This window comes from Dermacentor andersoni, chromosome 1, assembly GCF_023375885.2.
Source record: "Dermacentor andersoni chromosome 1, qqDerAnde1_hic_scaffold, whole genome shotgun sequence".
NCBI lineage: Eukaryota > Metazoa > Arthropoda > Arachnida > Ixodida > Ixodidae > Dermacentor > Dermacentor andersoni.
In genome coordinates, this window is record NC_092814.1 from 14,142,690 (window position 1) to 14,164,689 (window position 22,000).

General features: G+C 49.3%; 1 protein-coding gene across 1 annotated transcript in view; it reads right to left on the reverse strand.

Annotated features, from left to right (window-relative positions):
• The window catches only part of LOC126544007 (uncharacterized), a 201,803-nt gene that overhangs the window by 10,179 nt on the left and 169,624 nt on the right, over positions 1-22,000 (reverse strand). Inside the window, exon 4 of the mRNA XM_050191187.3 lies at positions 706-800. Within this exon, the coding sequence (XP_050047144.1) occupies positions 706-800 (95 nt within the window). The remainder of the gene's footprint in view (positions 1-705; positions 801-22,000) is intronic.

The following is a 22,000-nucleotide window of genomic DNA, read 5'->3' on the forward strand; positions in this document are numbered from 1 at the left end:
CACTGCAAGCTTATTATCGTCGCTTGAACTAACTGCAGCGTCGCTACGCTCGCTCTGTGTGGCGACTCATACCTAAAATCAGGCCACTTAAGCGCTGCAGGACCAGTTCTCGAACCCTAATAAGTCGAGTCTTTCATTTCTTCGGGAAGCGACCTTTGTTTATCGGTGGACGATTAACCACAAAGCATTGTAAAATACGTCTCTGGCTCTTTTTTCGCCGTTGATATCATCTCAGTGTTCTTGCTTCAGAAAGCAGCGAGTTGTTCTCGCTACGAGTAAATGTAGCAAATCAGTTGTGCGAAAATCGGCAGGGTGGCTTCACTAAAGGACTTCACTAAAGGGCACGAAGCTATAAAGCAAGTCATTGTGGGGAAAAGAAAGCTTCGCAGCTGAAGGCAAATTCCATTCGTGCATCAAACCTGGGTCCAATGGCTTTCCGGTGCGGTCGCTCAGCCATGCTAGAACAACTGCCCTGTTCTATTCTATGCAAGGAGTTGTTCAACTGTCATGTTTTCTGAGAACGTATCTTGTCAGCTTCCTGCTACTTTCTTTTGGATGAGATTGTTCTTTCCTTTCATGAGTAAAAGAGCAATGCGCGCTGCAACACAAAAACACATGGCCTCACTCATCTTCCGGCATATCACGAATGGCCGGGAGTTGCACACAATGCAGCGACACATGACAAGCTCTCTCACACATACTTACATCTTGGGGCGGGCAACTTGGCGCTGGCTGCCGGGGCTGGCCGAGGTGCATCAAGGACACGTTGTAATGCGGAGCAACCAAAGCTGGTCCGCCCGCTGCGAGCGCCACAGTGAATGCATCAGAAAAAGAGCGGCACGTGCACTTTGGATTCTCCTCTGTGACGCAACATGTAATATCGCAAGTTTTGATAAAGTATTCGCTGAACTCATGCGATTTAAATTACCGCGTTCAACAACACTAAAACAGCCTTAATCAAAGAGCTCAATTTTCGTCAGTAATGAGAGCAAAAAGCGCTCAACAAAGAAACGCTGCATCCTTGATGTGCGTTCCCAAGACCAACTCTTCATTCAAAGCGATGCGGACGGACTTGTTGGCCATCCAGCACGGTACGGCCAGCTCCACTATATACACTGGGCACTGAAAGGAGCTTGACGAACACCAAACTTCAGTAGGAACACCTACCAGTTGAATGACCCTTCCGGAAATACCATGTGGTTTCTTTAACTTTGCTCAAAGGTGGCCGCAAGATGCACCTGAAGCGAACACCCTCTTCCTCTTTTCGAGCGTTAGTAAATACTATTTTAGTACTACGAACACAAATATACGCTATAGCATTGCGTACGGTAAGCGCTTTGGCTATACAGCGCTATTCGCGTCTGAGCACTGTAGTATACGTACACGCGGCGGAGGCTATTCTGGTACTTAAGCGAGCGATCGCTATGTCTTGGCATAACCTTCTATGTAGGTGTATATGTGCACTGGTTTATAACGTTGCAGCGTCGTTATTCTGGTTGCCTTCGACGTAACACGATATTGCAAGACATCGTGGCATCCGCCAAAGGGGGTGTTAATACCCGCATGGGATCTATACAGTCATCTTCTGCACAGTTTTACTCAGCCGTTCTCAAATGATGTTTGTATCTGCTTCAGATTTTTGTCATGATTCTTCGACAGCAGATTACCACCGAAAATTAAGTACTGCCTCGGAGATCCGTTTTGAATCCATCGGCTCTTTAGGCTTAACATGCAGGCAGTACTATAGAGCGCCTGCGACATATTTCGTGGCGCACGTGGTAAGCCACATGCACCGCGGGATCCCGGAGGTTACAGAGTACGAATGTCTGCTTGCAATTTGTATTTCAGATATTTGGCACCACAATCTGCATTTGATGATGACGGCGATAATCAATATTATTAGCAGAAAAGCGAAATGTACAGTCGCTGCTGTGCTCGCCGCATGATAGACAAAAGTCAACATTCCATGCCAGCGAATCCTAAAATCAAGAAGAAGCTGACAGAACGAGTAGTGGTATAAAAGTTATGAACATAGATAAGGTGCCTCCTAAAGGCTGGCGAATGACACTCGGCAAGAGAACACCTAACCAAGGAAGTGCAATACCTAGGTGGCGCCACAACAGTGGCGCCACAACTTTAGCGTTACGCTCAATTACGTTATTTGAAAGACCAGGGGCCCTATAACGTAAAACTATTCCAATATGTTTCTATTCCAATCTCCTGACGTCAAATTTGCGTAACCACCGACGCAAGCACCGGGCGGTCACCCGCAGTGTTGTCTGAACAGACCAATCAAACGCTCTCCTCGTTCATGGGAGGTTACTTTTGTTTGCTTGAAAAACGAATAACATTGCCTACACTGAGCAGCTTGTCGTATTTAATTGGCTGACAAGAGGCGAGGAGAACGCTCAAGTGGAGAAGGAATCGATGGGGCCGAGCCACTGCACTGAAAGTCGATAACCGGATGAAGAGGGTGGTGCCGGCGTCTACGATTGGTCGGCTTTCCCTTAGTTAGCTTGCGGTGGCTGGTCGAAAATCGCGGCGGCATGCAACGGAAGCTCAAGAATGACGCTAAAACTGACCCTCAGCAAAGAAGAGTTGGCAGAATGAGGGGGTACACTTGCTGAAAGTGCTCGAAAACGTTACACGGCCACGCAAGAAGCTTTATTATACGCAAATACACCCATGCTCTCCGGCAGGTGCGAGTAGCCAGCGTCTGACCGATCGGCGGCAGCCATCTTCTATTCCTTTCGGAACGGGGCAGCCTGCGGTTATTCCGAAGAAAATTCAGTTTTGTTCGGCATATTAATGCATCTTTATCGCGTAGACGTCACTTTGAGGGGGTGAGTTCTTGTGGTTTTGTGACGTGGCGTGAAAGGCAGGTGAAGTGGGTGCAGCCCGAAAGCTTTTTACCAATAGCCGAGGGCTAATGGCGAAAAGAGGTCGAATCAGAAATAGTGATTTTTCTTTTTTCTGTCAAATCATGCATAATCATACATAATCAGTGTGTGCACATCATATCAGATGGGGAGGCATCGCGGTTTTCGTGACGTCGCGTGACAGACAGGTGAAGTGGCGGTGGTCGAAAAAAGTTTTTGACCAATCGTGGAGGGCTGATAGCAGAATTGGAATAGAAAAGTTTGGAATAGTTTTACGTTATAGCGCCCCAGTTTGCACCGCAGCGAATACTGAAGCGTTCGCGTTGCGTCACGTGCAAACGCGAGCGTTTCGAGCTCTGAAGCTCTCTCACAATAAGGCAACATACAGCGTTGACAAAAATGCATAAGAGAGTAATTAGTGTGTTGTAATTTCCGCCTGAAAGGAGATTTGAATATGTATTCAAGGTTAACTAGAAGCCGGTGGGAGTCGAACCGATAAAATCCGCCTGACGCGTGCGTCGCTGTATCAGTCGAGCCACTCTCGCGGTGCACAGCCGTACGAATGCCACATCCACTCGAGGCCACGGCGGCAGAACGTAACCACTTCATGCTAAAACCAGACAAGTCGCAAATAAACCACCCTTCTTCATCTCAAGACTCCCATGGTCGAGACTCTCGATATGCGACGTGTGAATATAGTCAGGGGAACGGAGAGGAGGAGGAATAAACATTTATTGTACAACCAGCACTTTATGATGGCCAGGCCTAAGCTTCCCATGAAGGGACGTCGAGGGCATGCTCGCCGCCGCCTCAAGGGCGTGCTGGGTCGCCCAGGTTTGGTCGTCGAGGGCGGAGCTCCGTAGAGCCTCATGCAACCTCGACGAGAGAGTCGTGGTGTTAGTCTGTGTGTACTGTGCTGGGCACTCCCACAGCATATGCGGAAGCGTAACCGGGTGAATGCCACAGCACCGGCAGTTGGGGGTAGTGTAGACGTCTGGAAATATAAGGTGGAGGCGGGCGGATGAAGGGTACGTGTTTGTTTGTAGCAGACGCAGTGTGGTAGCCTGCGCCCGGCTGAACTTGGGGTGAGGCGGGGGGAAGGTTCGGCGACTGAGGTAAAAGGCCTTAACGAGATCGTTATAAGTTGTCAGATTGTCCCTGGTGTCCAGCTCATCTCCAGTGACTCCGGCGTGGTTGACTAGGCCTCGCGCAATGGAGTGGGTGACCTCGTTGAGATTGGGGAGGTGTGGGTGGACAGCGCCTGCATGGGCCGGGATCCATGTTAGGGAGATTATGCTATCTTTAAAGTGTGGTGCCTGGCAGAGGATGCGAAGAGCTTGGGGAGAAATACGGCCTTTGCTGAAGTTAGTGACGGCTGAGCGAGAGTCACACACGATGGTGTGACTGGTGGGATCTAGAGTGGCCAGGGCGATGGCCCCCACTGCCGAGACGGTCAGGCGTCTCGGCAGTGGGGGTAGTGAGGCTGGAGGCGTAGTGTAGGACTCCATCGCGTGTGGCGACGGCAACAAATCGTGTGCCATGGGAATATTGGGCCGCATCAACAAATGTGACGCTAGGTACGTGAGCAACGGCTTTTATGAGAGTTCCGGCACGAGCTTGGCGCCGGGCCCTGTTATATTCAGCGTGCATGTTTCTAGGGATAGGGTCTATGTAGATCCAGCTACGGATGTCGGTCGGGATCGGTTGTTTGGGGCCCTGTTTCTGATGGTAGGTGAAGCCAAGCGTGGATAGAATAAAGCGTCCCGTTTCAGTAAGGGTGAGCCGTTCAAGCTGAGAGCATTGTTGGGCTTCAATGAGTTCGGAAAGGTTGTTGTGAAGAGGCTGGATTTTTTATTAGGAAGAATAGTCATAAGGAAGCCGATACCCCCAAAGAATAGGGGAAAATAAATACTTATAATCAATGTGCAGAATAAGGACAACACGTGACACTGTATGCCGATGACACCACGCCGATGACACTTTGCCTGCAGTCTCTAACCCTTGTACTATTAAAAAAAATGACACCCACTCCACTCTGTGAAGATGGAATCGCCGCAAAAGCTGACGACAAAGCTCTCAAACGAAAAGCAAAGTGCTTTCGCTGTCCCTCCATTTTCACGGATTGGAATGGCTGTCATTTTTTGCGCAGCTAGTCTGGCATCGTTGCTCGTCCGGAGTTGTCCAGGCTCGCGATTGTCGTTTTCGTTCAGCATCGCGTGAACATTCTTCGTCGGTGGTCGTTTCGCGCCGGCGCCGTGTACATTCTCGTTGCTGTTCCCTCCGGCGCTCTTTGTACGCATGTTGTTCTTCGGGTGTACGAACTACACGTGTAGGCATAAAGCAGCTGTTTTTAGCGCAGATACCTCTCCTGCTTATATGCTACGATAACCTTGGCGTCACGCTATTGTTCACGGCGAGCGTTCTAATCTGTTCCACATGTTTTCACATCTGCGCCGCCGCTCTGCACCCGTATGGATTTGTCGGAAATCCCTAAGTCCGTTTCTGTTGCCGGCCGCCGCAAAATCTACGGAAGGTTAGTCATATACCACTTTTGCTTTAAAATTTGATTTCTGAACCTAGCTATCGCTTATTGCAGAAGGTGCAGCAGCTTGTTGCCATAAGAACAGTGAAAGTATTCACATGTACATCTGAAAGTATACACGGCATTCAAATATGCATTATACCCTTGCAAGCAGAGCATACTTCTAAAACATGGACCAAAGGCAAACAAATACTTGGCGCCGAAGAAACGCGACATTTCAGTACCACCACCGACCACAGTCTCAAAAGCCGTCAGACGCCACACGTGTGGCTAAAAGAGCTTGCGTTCGCCGACAAAGGTACGAAAATGGGTGAAAGAGCCTTTCGTGATTCGTTGCGTTGAGAATAGAGCCGGCAGTGATTTTAGCGAAGTCTATACACCGACTTGTGTGCTGCCTTCCGTTGAGTTATATTCGGGCGATGACGTAGTATGCGGAGGCCTCCAGGAAAGCAGCTTCTAGGAGAAAAAAAAAGAGCAGCGACATCTGCCCACATGGCCGCACTTGACAAATTCCGCAGAAATAAAAAAGTTTTTTTGTTTTCACGTCAACATACACCACACATACACGACGTTGTACAACGCAAAACACAGAAGGACGAGGACAAGAGTCATTTTCGCTTGCCGCGTCTTCTTATGTCTTGTACTCCAGCAAGTCACCAAAATCTATCTAACATACACGACGGAGTGGCACGCTGCTGCTGAGCAGGGCTTTGATGCGAGCAACTCAATTCCGGTGGGGCCGAAATACAAGAACACCGGGTAGGTTGGGCGTAATTTCCAGACTACGGCGTCCGTCACAGAGCAGTGCAGGGCATTAGATTCCATCATTAAAATGAATCTCAGCACTACACCATAAAAGGTAGGGTGTTGTGCTTCTCAAAAGAACTTGTTTCGCCCGCTTTTGACATGGCGCACTGCATGCAAAGATCGGAGCCCCGATGGCGCCGAACGCTGACTGACCGTGGGCGAGCGTTTTACGACCAGGCGAGAGGCTCCCCGAAACGCAACGGCTTCTTGCGCCACGGCAGCTCCCCAACTCCTTACTTAAAACAACAAAGCAGGCAGCAGAGTCGGCAGGTCGAGATGCCTTCCAAGCACAGCCGAAGAAGCCAGTGTCCGGAGCGTGGCCCAGGAGGGAGGTCTCGGTGCCCCGCAGTCGTCCACGGCGTCGCCCATATCTCCGTGGACGAGCGCGGTGCGCACTGGATGTTCGGCTGCCCGACCGTGTTCCTCCCAAGAACCGCTCTCAGTCTGTTCGCGCTCGAGCCACCATCCCTTCCACGTGCACACGCAATTAACATGCCACACTTATCCTTTGAGGCATAGTGTCATCTGCACTCCGTGGTTCTTTGGCGGTGGCATCCACAATTGACGCATTACATCAAGTCATCATTGCAATCGTGGCTTATTTGCTTGGAAACTGATTACCGAATTAAAGGAATGCAAGACTTCAACTAGATTTTTATCCAAATAAGGCACAGAAATTCTGAACGTGTTGAAACACAGAAATTACCATTGTGTCACGTGCTACATTAACCAAGTGTCTCCAGTCCCTTATTGGCACGGCGGATACACAAGGAAAAAGTTCTTCCGCAACCGCATTCCGCAAAGCTTCGGGCTACCTTCAGAGTACAATGGTTAGAATACGTGCAAAGCTGCTGATCATACACGCGTACCTTCCTGTCATAATATGTGCTGCGTAAAATCCTGCACAAAGAAGCGGAAAAATACATTCGCCGTAGCACACTTGGATGCCAATCGGTGCTAGCGCTGCGGAGGGCAGGCTATGCTAAATAGCGATACGTTTAGAAGCGGCTCTAGGCGTTAAATACCTTATAGTAGATAAGAGGGTAGAAGTGTACGTAACCTGCACAAAAATCAGTCTTCCAAGCGCCGAAAGCTCCAAAAATTAATGCGGCGAAAGCGCGAACAGTTTTCAGGTAATGGTTAATACTAGAACTGGAGAAGCAGCTCCGCACGATTCAGCAGAAGCGGCAGCATTTCTGGCTCCTCCGCTAACAGCAGCGATGGCCTACAGTGTACAAAAAAGGGTGGGGAAACGATGGGAAAGGTACTGGTTTGAAATGCCGGCCGGAAACCCCCCGGTTTTTCTTATAGGTAGAAGCGCTGGTGTTCGTGTCTATTTCGGAATTATGTACGTGGTCTCTGGATGCCCAGTCAGAGACTGCCTCGTTGAGCATCCGCCGCGGCTGTGGGAGGCAGACTCGCCACCGTATACCTACTGGTGATTAGCCGGGCAGCGCGCGCGGGCGAGCGTCTCTTTCTGCTACTCACTGAAAATCGGAAACCCCGACGCCGTAGCAGAAATCTTCGTCGCTTGCTGCACACCCGAGTTATAGCCGATTGCTGTTTGCTGGTTCTAAGTTTCGCGATCCAAGCTTCACGAAGCTTCTTGTCCCACGGGTATGTTTGAAGGCCGACAGCAGGCTCCATTGTGTACGTCCGTCACAACGACACCGAGCAGTAGCCTACTATGTTGGACCCCTTCCTAGTCACTACCTATTATAGTACTGTCAAGTGTTGTCAAGTAGACACCCGAAGCGGGAAACTTCCCCAGTTAATCAGAACCGCAGCGCAGGTGGGACTTTAAACTTTGGTTTTCAGCTCGCTTCGGCGCTTCCGAAGTAGCGGACGCGGCCGCTGTGTCCACGTGATTCCTTATACCACATCACGCTGACGGAAGCGTCAGCTTCTCCACTGGTGGATCTCGCCCCCAATAGCGTCCGAGCGTCAGATTCTCACATGCTGGTTGCGTGACCGCCCAAAAAAGGTGTCGGTTTCACCCAAACATGTTTGCCAATTGACATTCCTTCGCTCTGATGAACAAAGCATCTGTTTTAAAATCATAAAACAGTAATCTTCTTTTCCCCTGTGCATATTCCATTTTCTTCCATATGTCGTACTTCCCCTTCAATTTTGTCATTTTTCCTATTTCTTGTTTAACTGTATTGTACAGAGATTCACTAGTGCCATGTTTCTTGTTTACTTCTGCAATAAGTGCCATTTTATTATATATTGTTTATCTTTTCAAAAGCCACTACTTCCAACTATATTTAGTCTTGCTTAAATATTATGCTTTATCAAACCTTTATACACTTGTAGTACAATCTCGGTTAGACATTAAAATAGGGTCCTACAAAAGTATACATTTGTGTTTCAATCTTTTCAAGAGTGCCCGGCAAAAAATTTCGGTTCATCAATTAATGGATGAAAAACCCTGCATCTAAGCGCTTAATCAAATAAAAAAAATTTTATTTATCAAAAAAAAAATTGATCGACCATCCCTAGTATGCGCAGCGTTTTCTTTATGCACGACAGGGCATGAGTGCCCGCTTGCGCTCATATGCTCCAGTCTGGCCGTGCTACTTGTTGCTCACTAGCTTTGTCCTTCATCAGCTTGACCGATGGATAGGAGCCACATCCAAATTGTGGATCTTGAAGCGCTAACAATAAATCTGTCAAGCCCTCTAACCAGGAGCGCGCGCTAGAAAGTGTGCGTGTAGTCTGGCCTTCAGTTCCGCGGGGTTCGAGGCTAGTTCAGCGTTCAAAAATTCGGAGGACGCTTAAGCTTCGTTTTTTAGAGTGGGACGCGATAGCATTAAACATCCCTGACTGCTTCTCACGCTTCAGGGCAACTGCAGCTTATGTGACCGTAATGTTTACCGGGAAACGCTGTCACCGAACGCCATGTACGAAGGCGAGCATTCTGGTAGAATCGCGGCCCCTAGCGTGGGCAGCAAAGCGAAGAGGCGAGCGCCATCTGGAGTTGTTGCATGGAACCAGTCACTCTGTGGCCTCTAAGATTTGGGCGCGCCGGCACGCACAAATTGTGGACGCCGTGACTGGTCTAGGAATGGTAGAAATGCTGGAAAAGGGGCTGGTTTGAGTTTCCGCGTAACAGAAGTATGTTTTCTCGTGCACTCAAATTACAATCCGACGCTGTAATGTCTGTAGGCTGTGTGCAAGCCGTACTTTACGATTTTTCTGACGTATTTTACTTTGAGAAATTCCAATTAGTTCAGTAACTTCTTTGCACTACACGGAGGGTCTGCGTGGTGGGGTTTTCATGGTCAGGAATTATTTTTGCCGATACGACGGCCGACGTCGAAGGCAGACGCCGGACGCCGTATTTTCTGCGACACGGGGCCCTTAAGAGGAAACTTTAGCTCGGGCCCAACTCCAACGTGGTCTATTCGAGTACATGTAAAACGCAAGACCGTTTTTATGAGATAACACCTGGGGTGCTATGCAGGATGCGCCGAGTTTGGCGAAACTCGGGATCTTCACGAGCTCTGGCGACACCCCAAGATGAAAGCACAAATGGTACCGAGACACAGTTTATCTTTCCACCAGCCTCCAGTTTCATTGGTTTATCTAGATTCACTCTGGGTGGCTATCATTCATTGGGCGTTGCCTTCTGGGCGGTCGACAAACTGGGGCTCACGTGATCATACCGTTGGGGCATGGTCGTGCCTTCTTTCACTTGTTTGTCGTTCCACTGAGTGCATTACACGCACAAGCGAGTTATAATACAAATGCATTTAGTACAATATTATTAGTTAGTTTAACGTGGTTTAAAAGCATTTTAAAGCTTACAAGATGTACACTGAATGTGTATTCGACTAATTTGTAATTTAGTACGCTTCGCATTATACCACGAGGGAACGCTGTGGTGGCGTCATCACCACCTCACCATCATCAGTAAGAGGCGACTGGAGGATTGGTGGAAGAAAAGTAGGGAAACGACAAAAGACGGAGACGTACAAAAGCACAGTTCGCAATAGGGGATCAGAAAATTTGGGCGTGGTAGTTCATAGTGTTTTTTTTTCTTTTTTCATTGTTTAACCTAGGTATCATATTAGGCAGTATAGTAGCAAGAGCTTGGTGGCGCAACCCACCGCCCCATTCCAAAGGGGACGCTCATAATATCCATCCATCCATCCACATACATTCATCGGGCGAGCATGGCGGTTAAACATTGATGAAGCCCAGTGTAAAAAAACTCGCACAACGAGCTTGCAGTGCGCGACGTAGTGATCAGGCTCGACGATGACCACTATTCCTTGGATAGTTCTGTTCCTCCGTGAGCAATCGTTCCGTGCACCCCGAAAGACTGGCAATAGCTTCGGCGATTTTACAGACCGCAACTCGCACCTACTGTTCACGGCACAATCCTGAACAAACAACTTATCCGGTGCTGCTTCTGTGAGCGCGCTGAGTTCCTCCCCTCTGCGTGACTGCGAGCGTCACGAATATTGCATAGTGTGTGCAAAAGGAAGACAGCCGATATAGCTACGATGCGACAAGGAGGTGGTGCCGATGATGGATCTCGCAACCAACACAGTGAAGGAGACATCGACAAACTGCAGATAAGTATATTTCTACTGTTTCATATTTAGCATAATAATAGTGCACGGATTAAGTCACTTTCGTAGTAACGAACTGAATGTCCAGCAGTTTAAAAAAGGCACTGAGAACCAATGAGTGTTCGTGCTTTTACATGTACGTGGGCCCGCGAAAATATGGAAAAGATAAAGGTAACCTTCATTAACTTGGTGAGATAACAGAAATTCATCAGTGACATTCAGCCCGCACAATCTACGGAAGAGTATCTTTATCCAGGTGAAATATCAATAGCAGGTACTGATATAAAGCAGGAAACTTATGCAAAAATTTCATGGTTTGAACAGCACATTGGAGGCATTCCTTAATGGTGATCGCCACGTTACCGATATCCTTGAAAAATGTTTAGAATCATTGCATTCTACCGGTTATGCAATATGGGACATAAACCTGGAGGTTAACAAGGAAACTTGAGAAGTCGAGGACTGTGCAGAAAGCGAAGTAAAAAAAATTGTTGGAGATAGCGTTAAGGCAGGAAGACAGTGGCGTAGTAAACCGTGGCAACTGATATGCTAGTTGAAATTAAGAAAAGAAAATGGAATCGGCGGGCAGGCCATGCACGTCTTCAATCACTTGTTGCCAATTTATAACAGGTGATTACATAAGCGTGACAGAATGGATGTCAAGGAGAGAGAACTGCAGCCGAGGATGGTAGAAAATTGCGTAATGGGACAAAAAATATTATGTTTGTAGGCATAGGATGCAATCAGCTCGCATAAGAGGGGATTGTAGGGAGCGGCATTGGTTTTGCAGTGAACAAAAATATGTTTGTGGTGCTGACAGTAGAGACTCGTGAAAGTGCGAGGACACCTCAGCTGTTGGCACACTAATAAACATTACAAATGGCTCTGAAAAAAAAAAACCCGTTATGAAATATAAAGCAACGTTGTCCCGACAAATTGTTTTATTATGCATACACTAAAGGCTTCCACAGTTAAGGGCATTTAGTACCAATAGTGCAATGAGCATCTTTATTTATAAATAATGGTTTATATGCGGTTGATTCATTCCAACAATCCACTTTTTTTTGCAGCAAAACATTCTGCTGCTGGAGGCACTCAACCGCCTGGTGGCAGTAGGCGAGCGCCAGGCACGTGCTCTTGAGAGTGTAGCAAGGTCCTGAGGGCTGCTCTGCAACAGTAGGATCAGTGCCCTCACTGCTCTCCAGTTGAGCCCCTAGAACACACCTTATAAAGGAGCTTTCAGTTTATTATTTTGTTTATTATTCAAGAGCATGAATAAAATTATTGCAGTAAACATTGTGCTGTGCATATTGGGACACTTGTAACATGCACTTGACGTCTCTTCAAAATGGGCAAAAACGTAAGGCAACCTGTGCCACTCTTGGGCCGTGTAAATGAAAAAGACACTAATGCAGCATATACGTCATTGTGCTGTTTGTCCTTTCTATGTGCAAGAATACAGTGGGTGTTGATTAGCCACAAGATGAATGGTGTGTGTATTTCACAATGAAAAGGCAGGAAACGGCATGAGCTTAATAATGCTATCACCTATAGACTGTGCATATGAATGCAACACTACCCGCTTTAAACGTGCCATTACATGCATGTTCGATACCACATATTGTTTAACAATGTCATATATTTGCATGTACTAATTTTCACACAGCTTAAGCCCATGCATATAGCTCATTTGTTATGTATCCATTTCATAGGCCAAATAATTGTGCACTTTGTCCTTTTGTGTTGTATGAAAAGCGGCATCCTCTAGTCGGATACAACTTCACAAGACAGGAGAGGCACCGCCCAGATGACCAAAGCGCAGCTGCCCATTGCCTCCACGTCTAAAGAAATAGTCCCTCTTCAATGAGCGGGTATTAGTGCGTCCAGCGGCACGACGTCAGTGCAGAGTATGTGCCCATTGGTGCAGGCTTGTGTTCACCTGCCGTTGAAGTGCAGATTCTGCGGCCTCCTAAAGTTGTATCCGACTATAGAATCACGCAATGCCTTGAACTGGTTGCACCTGACAAAATGCGATTGCTGCGGTGTCGTTACGATATCCTTCTGCGATCGCTGCTGGCTCCAGCATAAGTAATCCGCAAGCACCTTGGTGCGCACAAAACACTCAAATACTGCGTACATGCGCTCAGAGGCACTTTCACTGTGCAAGCGATGACAAGCGATGAATTGTGTCGCTGGGAAGCACGCACTTCTTCGCAATGCATCGCCGAGGCTTCGCGCACAAAGATAAACTGGTACATTCTCACTGAACTGCGTCACTACGGGCACTACGGACCGCCATTTTGCAGCGACAGCCGTTGCTCCCGTATTTATGACTAGTGTGTCGTTTTTAGTTGGTAAAGCAGGGGCCTTAAAGCGCCTGCGATGAACAGCCGTACCGCGGCGCTGCGTTTCTATTCCCCTAATAGAGAAAGAGTGGTGATCACTGACATTATTGAGAATAGCACTGCAGCGCCCCTAGGCGACTTCTCACCATATGAACTGCCTCGGGCGTACGACCCGCTTCAATGTGTCCGCTTCTAAGCTTTCGCCTCACTGTCGCCACTCGCGGCAAGAAGTGCAAAATTTAATAATTTGCTCGATCTCCGTTTTTCATCAGAAATTTCTAGCATTCAAAACGAAAAACAGACACTTAAAGAAATAAAAATGTTCGTTATTTTATTTGTTGTATTTTAACGTATTCGTTTGAGCGAAAGCGTAGGTGCAAGAATGCGCCGCATGTACCCTGTTCGCATTCGATGGAGGATAGAAAGATAGTGGCCGAAAGAGGAGGCACGCCCTTGACGCGCCCGGGAAAGGCGTGGCAAGCAGCTCACGGCAAGTGTGCAGACAGACAGCGGGACAGTCACGGTATTGCTAAGTTGCGTTAATCCGTTGATAACAATACGCGGCGCTGGCGCGTTTCGTTGTGCAGCCGTCTGCGCTTGAAACGTGGAAGCAGCGTACCGGGCAGGGTGCGCTCATGTTGTCATACGCGGCTTTTTGTCTACGTATTTTTTTGCCTGCAGCCTTTGCGCGTTGCACGCTATCTCCGTTCACTGACTGCCGTCGAGCAAACTCGGGTAAAACTCGGGTGAACGAGAAACTCGGCGCATCCTGCATAGCACCCCTGGACTGCTTTTAATGAAGTTTGTTGCATTTGAGAAAGAAAGTTGAATTCTAGTGACTGTTGGAAGCGGAATTTCGATTTAGGGCGCGCATTTCTTTAAAAAAAGATTTCCGAAAATTCGAATGTTTGAAAAAAATAAAAGCTCAAAGTAGACAAATTAATAGCTCTGCATCAAAAACAGATATCGTGGTTCTGTAAACGGCATCAATTAGATCATTCAAAGCAGACAAATTCTATATGTCAATTTATAGCTTACGTAAATTAGTTGCGTTGTGTACAAGGGATCTGCAAAAGCTGCATTTTCATATTACTGAATTTTTGAGATACATGTGTAACGTATCAATTTTGTTCGCTTTAGATGTACTATTATATGCGGTTAACAGGATTGTGATATCATTTTTCATTGCTGAGTTACAGAGTTATAAACTTAACAGTCTCGTTTTCTGAACATTTTCGATTTTTGCCAGTTTTAATTAAGAAATTGACGACCTAAATAAAAAATTAGAAACCAACAGTCACAAGATTTTTTCTTTTAGATGCAACAAACCTCGTCAAACTTGGTGCAGTGGTTGCCGAGAAAAGCGAATTCTCCTTTTACATGTATTTAGATAGGAGCACTCGAGCTCAATCTTCCTCTTAACGCTATCGCGTCATAGTCGAAATTAGCGAGAGACGCCGGCTACGACCCCGATAATCAAGGTGGCCAAAGCTTAACTGCGGCGGCTGCGGTCGAGTGTTAGCAGACGATAGTCGGCTTCTTCCGGAAGGACGTAATTATAATGCGAGCTCAGTTTAGCAGAGGCGAGGAATACACTTATTGACAAGTGGAGAACGGAGATTCAACTGGCTTTATTCAAGAGTAAAAGCAGGTTTGCGAATGCCAGTGGTGGTGCCCCAGTCGGGCAGCCACCTCGGTTCCAAGAAAGAACTGGGGGCAATGACCCCCACGGCGAGGTGACGGACGGTCGCCACAGGGGCTCCTCTCCTGGTATCCCGGAGGCTTAGGTATGAATGGCGGAAGTAATGAAGAGGTAATTTTCAAGGCAGGCTGGTTTCACGCGGTCGCACGACACTGCCTCTTTGCTGCTTCTGAACGAAAAACTACAGAAAAAGGGCCTTCATTAGTCAATGGTGACTTGATAGAGTCGCGTCGCAGAAAGACGTGCGTGGTTGTGTCCATTGTTGGGAAACTAAACACAAGCTGCTGGCGGGCCGCTACATGGGAGTGTAGGTCGCAGCTGGTCGAGCCAGGAATGTAGCCTCTTTAAGTGCTGCGCGGCCGCTGGCGGAGTGCCTCGCTGGGTGCCGAAAAAGTGGCCTGGAACGCGGATTGCCGACCCAGCTCGGCTGCGCTGACTCCGAAGTCATCCTTGATTGTTGTTCGCCCAGTTATGTACGCTTCGCGAACGCTAATGGGTAGCGAAGCACGATTTTCGCAAATCGAGGAAGAAGCGCTTGGCGTACTGTTCACCTGTGAAAAAGTCTACCAGTTTACTTATGGCCGCAAGATCCTCATACAGACGGACCACCGACCATTGTTGGCCATCGTAAAAAAATATATCAAAGAAATGCCACCCAGGCTACAGCGTTTATTTGTTCTCCTTCTAAAATACGATTATGACTGGCAGTTCGTTCTTGGAAAGGAACTGCTCCTGGCTGACATGCTCCCCCGTGCGCCCGCCCTATCACCAAACCCGGAAGCAACGGAGAACATCGAGGTTCATGCAGTTCGGGTCGTCTCGTGCATGGTAACCCCATAGACAAAACGTTCCGTTAAACCTGCTACATCCGTGCTACAAATGAGGGAAACTGCTCCAAAGCTGTTCCTGGATGAGCCACGCGGCGCAACCTCAGAGGCCACGGCGAAGCGCATTTGTGCTCGATGCCATGTGGCGCGCACCAGCACGTAATGTGAAGAGTTTGCAACATCTCCTGACATTGATAAAGCTAAATGAGCTAAAGGGTCGCTGAGCTAATCCAATCCAGTGCGTGTTCGCGCATGTAAGCGGTCCGCCATTAGGAAATGTGTGCCAGCTTGTATCAGCTCTGTATCAGCTTGTGTTTAGGATGAACTTCTGTCGGGCGTGGTGTAGTGCGTGCTCGGTCTATTATGCCTTGTTGGCGTGTCCCGCGTTCACACTGGCCACGGGGCCTTGGTGGAGAAGTGGTCCTCAAACGACGACGTGCGCTTGGCGCGTTCGGAACGGCAGCTGTGTCATGGTGAACTCAGCGAACTGAAACTTACTCCCTGGCTTGTTATCACCGGCTTTGCTGTGCTGTATTTATTTGTGTGTGCTCATCACTGGAGTTGCAGCTGGGTCATTTTGCCAGCCAAATGGCTTTAGGGCGAAAGTAAAATTGCCAAATAGCTATTCTGCATACCACGTGGCTGTATTGCCGTGAGCTGTTTGTACTTTAGCGTAGCTCACTCTACCGCCGTGGCGAGCAGCGTTGTCTATTTCGAGTGTGATGGTCGACTCAGTGTTGCCGAGTGATGGTTGCGATTTGCTCGCGTACGCGGGTTACCTTCTTCGAGAATATTAGCAATGCCCGTCGCGGTGGCTTAGCGGCCATGGTGCACTGCTAGGCACGAGGTTGCAGGCTGAAATCTCGGCCGCATTACGGTGGGGGCGCAATGCTAAAACGACTGCGTCCCGTGCGTTTGGGGAACGTTAAAGATCCCCTGGTTGTCAAAATTGATCCGGAGTGCCCCGCCACCGCGTGCCTCATCATCAAATTGTGGCTTTGGTACGTAAAACCCCAGAATTCACTTCAATTCAATATTAGTAATGATTTACACCAGTACACTGGAACAATTTTGGACGTTCAGCAACAGTGTCCGGTCGATAATTATTCATGCTGGTTATTCAACCTAACCATTTATATTGGTGGGCACGGGAGAAGTGCCTTCGGCATGGCTCTTAACCACTGTGCTTCACATAAATTCGCTTTATTTCCCAGAAAGTCAATAGGAAAAAAAGCTTTCTAGAGAGTTTTTTCCGGCTAAAAGCTGCTATCATCAGCTTGACAACGCCGGGAAACCCTTACAAGGCAGATAGTAAGACGGACAGGCATTGCTGTACCTAAATTCAAGAACAGAAATGACAAATAAATTTACCGCTAGGCACATTGATTCTCGTTCTGTTTAGAAATTAAGAAAACACTTCTAGTATGGCATGAAATTTTATTTTTCATATAATGTGTAAATGAAGTAAAGGAATTGGCCTCCCTGGTGCAGTATTTGGCCACTACCTCCCTGATGATCCCTACAATTAATCCATGGCCCTCAGTCCCCAGCAGGTCAGGAGCAACTGACCAAGGCGGCGATCAGACCTGTAACGCAGCAGAGAGTGCTAAGAGTCTCTGGGTCCGGACAGGTCTCCAATGGAAACTGACCCTGTCAACCTTTAATTGCCGAACACTATCGAGGGAGGCTAGTTTAGCAGGACTATTTGAGGAACAATCAGACATTGCTTGGGATATTGCCACATGCAGTGGCACAGCAAGGGGACTAAAGAAGAAGAGAACGAGGTTCGTCTCGGCATCGCGCATCAACGGTTTCGTTTCGTGAAGGACAAACGCCTGGATCCCCATTCAGTGTGTATACTTCAGCAGAGTATACGCGACAATTTGGTGGAGCTTGCTGGGTACACCCAACTTATGCAGGAGACCCCACTGGGCAGCAAGAACCTCGCACAATTGGAGTTGACTCCAGTTCACCGAACAAGCCGGCGAATCCGAGGCCTCGCCCCAGAATTTGGAAACCTCCCGGAAAAAGTGATGACTACGACCACTGCGACGTCTACGGAAAGGGTGACACCGACTTACCTAACGCTGCTGAACCCCCAAGTGCCGACGGCTTTTCATGGCGACATATTTGAAGACGTGGAAGACTGGCTGGCGGAGTTCGAGCGCGTGGCTGCGTTTAACGAGTGGGACAACAACGCTAAACTCAGGAACATCTACTTCAGCCTCCAAGATGGTGCTCGCACGTGGTTTGTGAACCGCGAAAGTGCCCTGTCATCCTGGCCTGAATTCCAGCGCAAGCTACTGGAGACTTACTGCAGCCCCGATCGCCGGGAAAAAGCGGAGCGAGCCCTTCAGTCACGCGTTCTAAAGCTCAACGGTAGCTTCACGATGTACGTGGAGGACATGACGCGACTCTTTCAGTGTGCCGATCCGAGCATGTCGGAAGAGAAGCAGGTGTGTCAGCTGATGAGAGGCGTAAAGGAACAGCTCTTTGGCGGTCTTGTTCGGAATACGCCCAAGACTGTTGCGGAGGTCCTCACCGAAGCCACCGCGATGGAGAAGACGCTTCAGCAACGGTCGAACATGTGCAACCGACAAGTACATGCCGCCTGCACTCCGGATACGCCGGTAGGCTTCGGGTGCGACGTCGCCTTGCTTTGCGAGCTGATTCGCTCAGTGGTTCGCGACGAGCTGCAGAAGCACCACTGTATGTCGCCACCTCCAGTCAGCTCTCTCGCCAGCGTCGTACGCAACGAAGTACAGCAGGCACTGCAGGCATCTCTTTCCAGCAGTGAAGCGCCACCTCTGCCAAGTGAATCCCGGCTCAAGACTTACGCAGAAACGTTACTGAGCCCCGCCCAAGCTTTCGCACCTACTTATGTTGCGTCGCCAGTTGCGCTGCAATCGGCGCAAGCCGCTCCGACAACTCCGCTACCGTACTTCGACGACCGCCGATCACCCGCGAGGAAATCAGAGGTTTGGCGAGCACCCGACCGACGACCGCTGTGCTACCACTGCGGCGAAGCTGGTCATGTGTATCGGGAGTGCCCCTATCGACGACTCGGCCTGCGGGGTTTTTCCATCGATTCGCCTCGACCTAGGATTGGCCAGAGGCCTCCCGACATCGCAGAATTCATCGAACAGCAGCGCAGGCCGGGTGCATCGCAGCGGCAGTCACGCTCACCCTCACCGCGGCGATATTTCCCTGCTCCTGATACCACCTCGAGGACGACGCAAGGGCGATCACCAAGTCCACGCCGGGAAAACTGACGTCAGCGACCTTCCGAGGCGGGGCCGCTGATACTCGACGCGCTGAAGACCTCGTATCGTGCCGACCGCAGAACAACGAGAACACGACGACGCCAGAACCAGTTCCCGCCAACAAAATTTCACTGGACATACCTGTGTTGATCGACGGCAGAAAAATGAGTGCACTTGTAGATACCGGCGCCGATTACTCCATTCTTAGTGGCAAACTGGCGAGCGTTCTGAAAAAAGTTACGTTGCCCTGGAATGGGGCACCAGTTCGTACGGCAGGTGGCCACGTCGTCACACCGCTTGGCTTATGCACGGCGAGAGTAGAAATTCGCGGTGCTGCTTTTCTCGCCACTTGTCTTGTTCTACACGAGTGTTCCCGCGATTTAATTCTTGGGATGGACTTTCTCCGGGAATATGGCGCCATTATTGACCTCCGCGAGCGCTGCATCATTTTCTCGACAAAAAGGGCAACGACACAGACTGGCGCCGTTGGACCCAGATCCGCACTTCGCGTTTCGGACGACAGCATCACGATACCGCCGCGTGCGAGTGTTATGGTCCCGGTCAAGTCCGACGAGCTACGAGACGGTGAAGCCATTGTAGAAGGCAACATTTCTATGTTGCTGGCCCAAGGTATTTGTGTAGCACGAAGCCTTGTGGAACTTCGTGATAGCCAGACAGCGGTCCTCGTTACCAACTTTAGCTTTGAGCATCGGCACATTTTTCGTGGCAATGCCGTCGCCTACGCCGAACCATCAACGGACATCGTCGAATGCTTTGCTTCTGAAGTGGACACAAACGACGGTTCGCTCAGAGACGCCGATATAGACTCCGAGCTTACGGACGACCAAAAGAGCGCACTGCAGGAACTCTTGAACGAATTCCGCGCGTGCTTCGCTCGGTCTACTAAGGTGGGCCAAACGCCAATCACGAAGCACCGAATCACGACATCCGCCGACGCACGCCCCATCAAACAACAGCCTTATCGTGTCTCGCCGAAAGAACGTGAGGCAATTCAAGCCCAAGTCAAGGAGATGCTAGATGATGGTGTCATTCAGCCTTCGCACAGTCCGTGGTCGTCTGCGGTCGTTCTGGTCAAGAAAAAAGACGGAACGCTTCGTTGCTGTGTTGATTATCGACGCCTGAACGATGTCACCAAGAAGGACGTGTACCCACTACCACGTATCGATGACTCTTTAGACAGGTTGCGGCGAGCTAAGTATTTTTCGTCTCTCGATCTAAAGAGCGGTTACTGGCAAATTGAGGTAGATGAACGAGACCGCGAAAAAACTGCTTTCGTCACTCCAGATGGCCTGTACGAATTCAGGGTACTTCCTTTCGGGCTCTGTTCGGCACCAGCAACTTTCCAGCGAATGATGGACACCGTTCTCGCTGGTCTGAAGTGGCAAACCTGCCTCGTCTACCTCGACGACGTGGTTGTTTTTTCGGCGACATTTGACGACCACCTGAAACGACTGCGGCAAGTTCTCGAAGCCATCCGATCGGCTAACCTCACCCTTAAGCCTCAGAAGTGTCACTTCGGCTACAAGGAGCTTATGTTTCTGGGACACGTGGTCAGCGCGGAAGGCGTTAGCCCCGATCCCGCGAAAACTGCCGCTGTAGCCACATTTCCAACACCGACCGACAAGAAAGGTGTCCGACGCTTCCTGGGCCTTTGCGCATATTACCGGCGTTTCATCGAAACTTTTTCGAAGATGGCGGAGCCGCTGACTCGACTCACGAGGGACGATGTATCGTTCGTCTGGGCCTCAGAGCAAGAGACTGCTTTCACTGAACTTCGACAGCGTCTGGTGTCAGCACCAGTTCTGGCCCACATTGACGAGGAGGCGGACACGGAAGTTCATGCAGACGCCAGTAACGTTGGTCTTGGCGCGGTACTTGTACAACGGCAGGAAGGTATTGAAAGAGTGATCGCCTACGCAAGTCGCACACTATCGCGTGCAGAGACCAACTACACCACTAAGGAGAAAGAGTGTCTTGCCGTCGTATGGGCGCTGGCCAAATTTCGACCTTACCTCTACGGCCGCCCATTCAAAGTTGTAACCGATCATCACTCGTTATGTTGGCTTGCAAATCTGCGGGACCCTTCTGGGCGACTGGCACGGTGGAATCTACGTTTGCAGGAGTACGACGTGACCATCGTGTACAAGTCAGGCCGCATACACGAAGACGCTGACGCACTCTCGCGCGCCCCTATCGACACTACCGACCAAGACATTGAGGACGACGGCGTTTTCCTTGGGGCCATAAGTGTTACTGATTTGTCCACACGGCAACGCGCAAACAACTCACTACGACCTATATTCGAACATCTGGAAGGACGAAACCCATCAATACCCTGGCACATCGCTCGAGGATTGTCGTCTTTTTGTTTACGACATGGCGTCTTGCATAAGAAGAACTCCGCTGCCACCAACAAGACATACCTTTTGGTCGTTCCAGCAGACCTCCGTGCAGAAGTTTTATTCGCCTGTCATGACGAGCCTCCGTCTGGCCATTTGGGTTTTACGCGAACGCTTGATAGAGTGCGCAAATCCTACTACTGGCCGAAACTTGCCGAGTGTGTTAAGCGATACGTCCAAGCCTGCCGTGAATGCCAGCGCCGAAAGTCGCCAGCTGTGAAGCCTGCGGGATTGCTGAATCCGATTGACCCACCTGGCAAACCTTTCGACCAGGTCGGCATGGATCTTCTGGGCCCGTTTCCACTGTCATCTTCTGGCAACAGGTGGATAATCGTCGCCACAGACTATTTAACGCGATATGCTGAGACAAAGGCGTTGCCTCGAGGCACAGCTTCCGAGGTTGCCCAGTTTTTCATACAGAACATCGTCCTACGGCATGGCGCCCCATCGCACATCATCACAGACCGAGGCAAAGCCTTTACAGCGCAGCTCATTGAAGACGTTTTTAAACTCAGCTGCACAACCCATCGACGGACAACTGCCTATCATCCGCAGACAAACGGCTTGACCGAACGACTGAACAAAACGATGACTGACATGCTGTCTATGTACGTAGACGTACAGCACAAGACGTG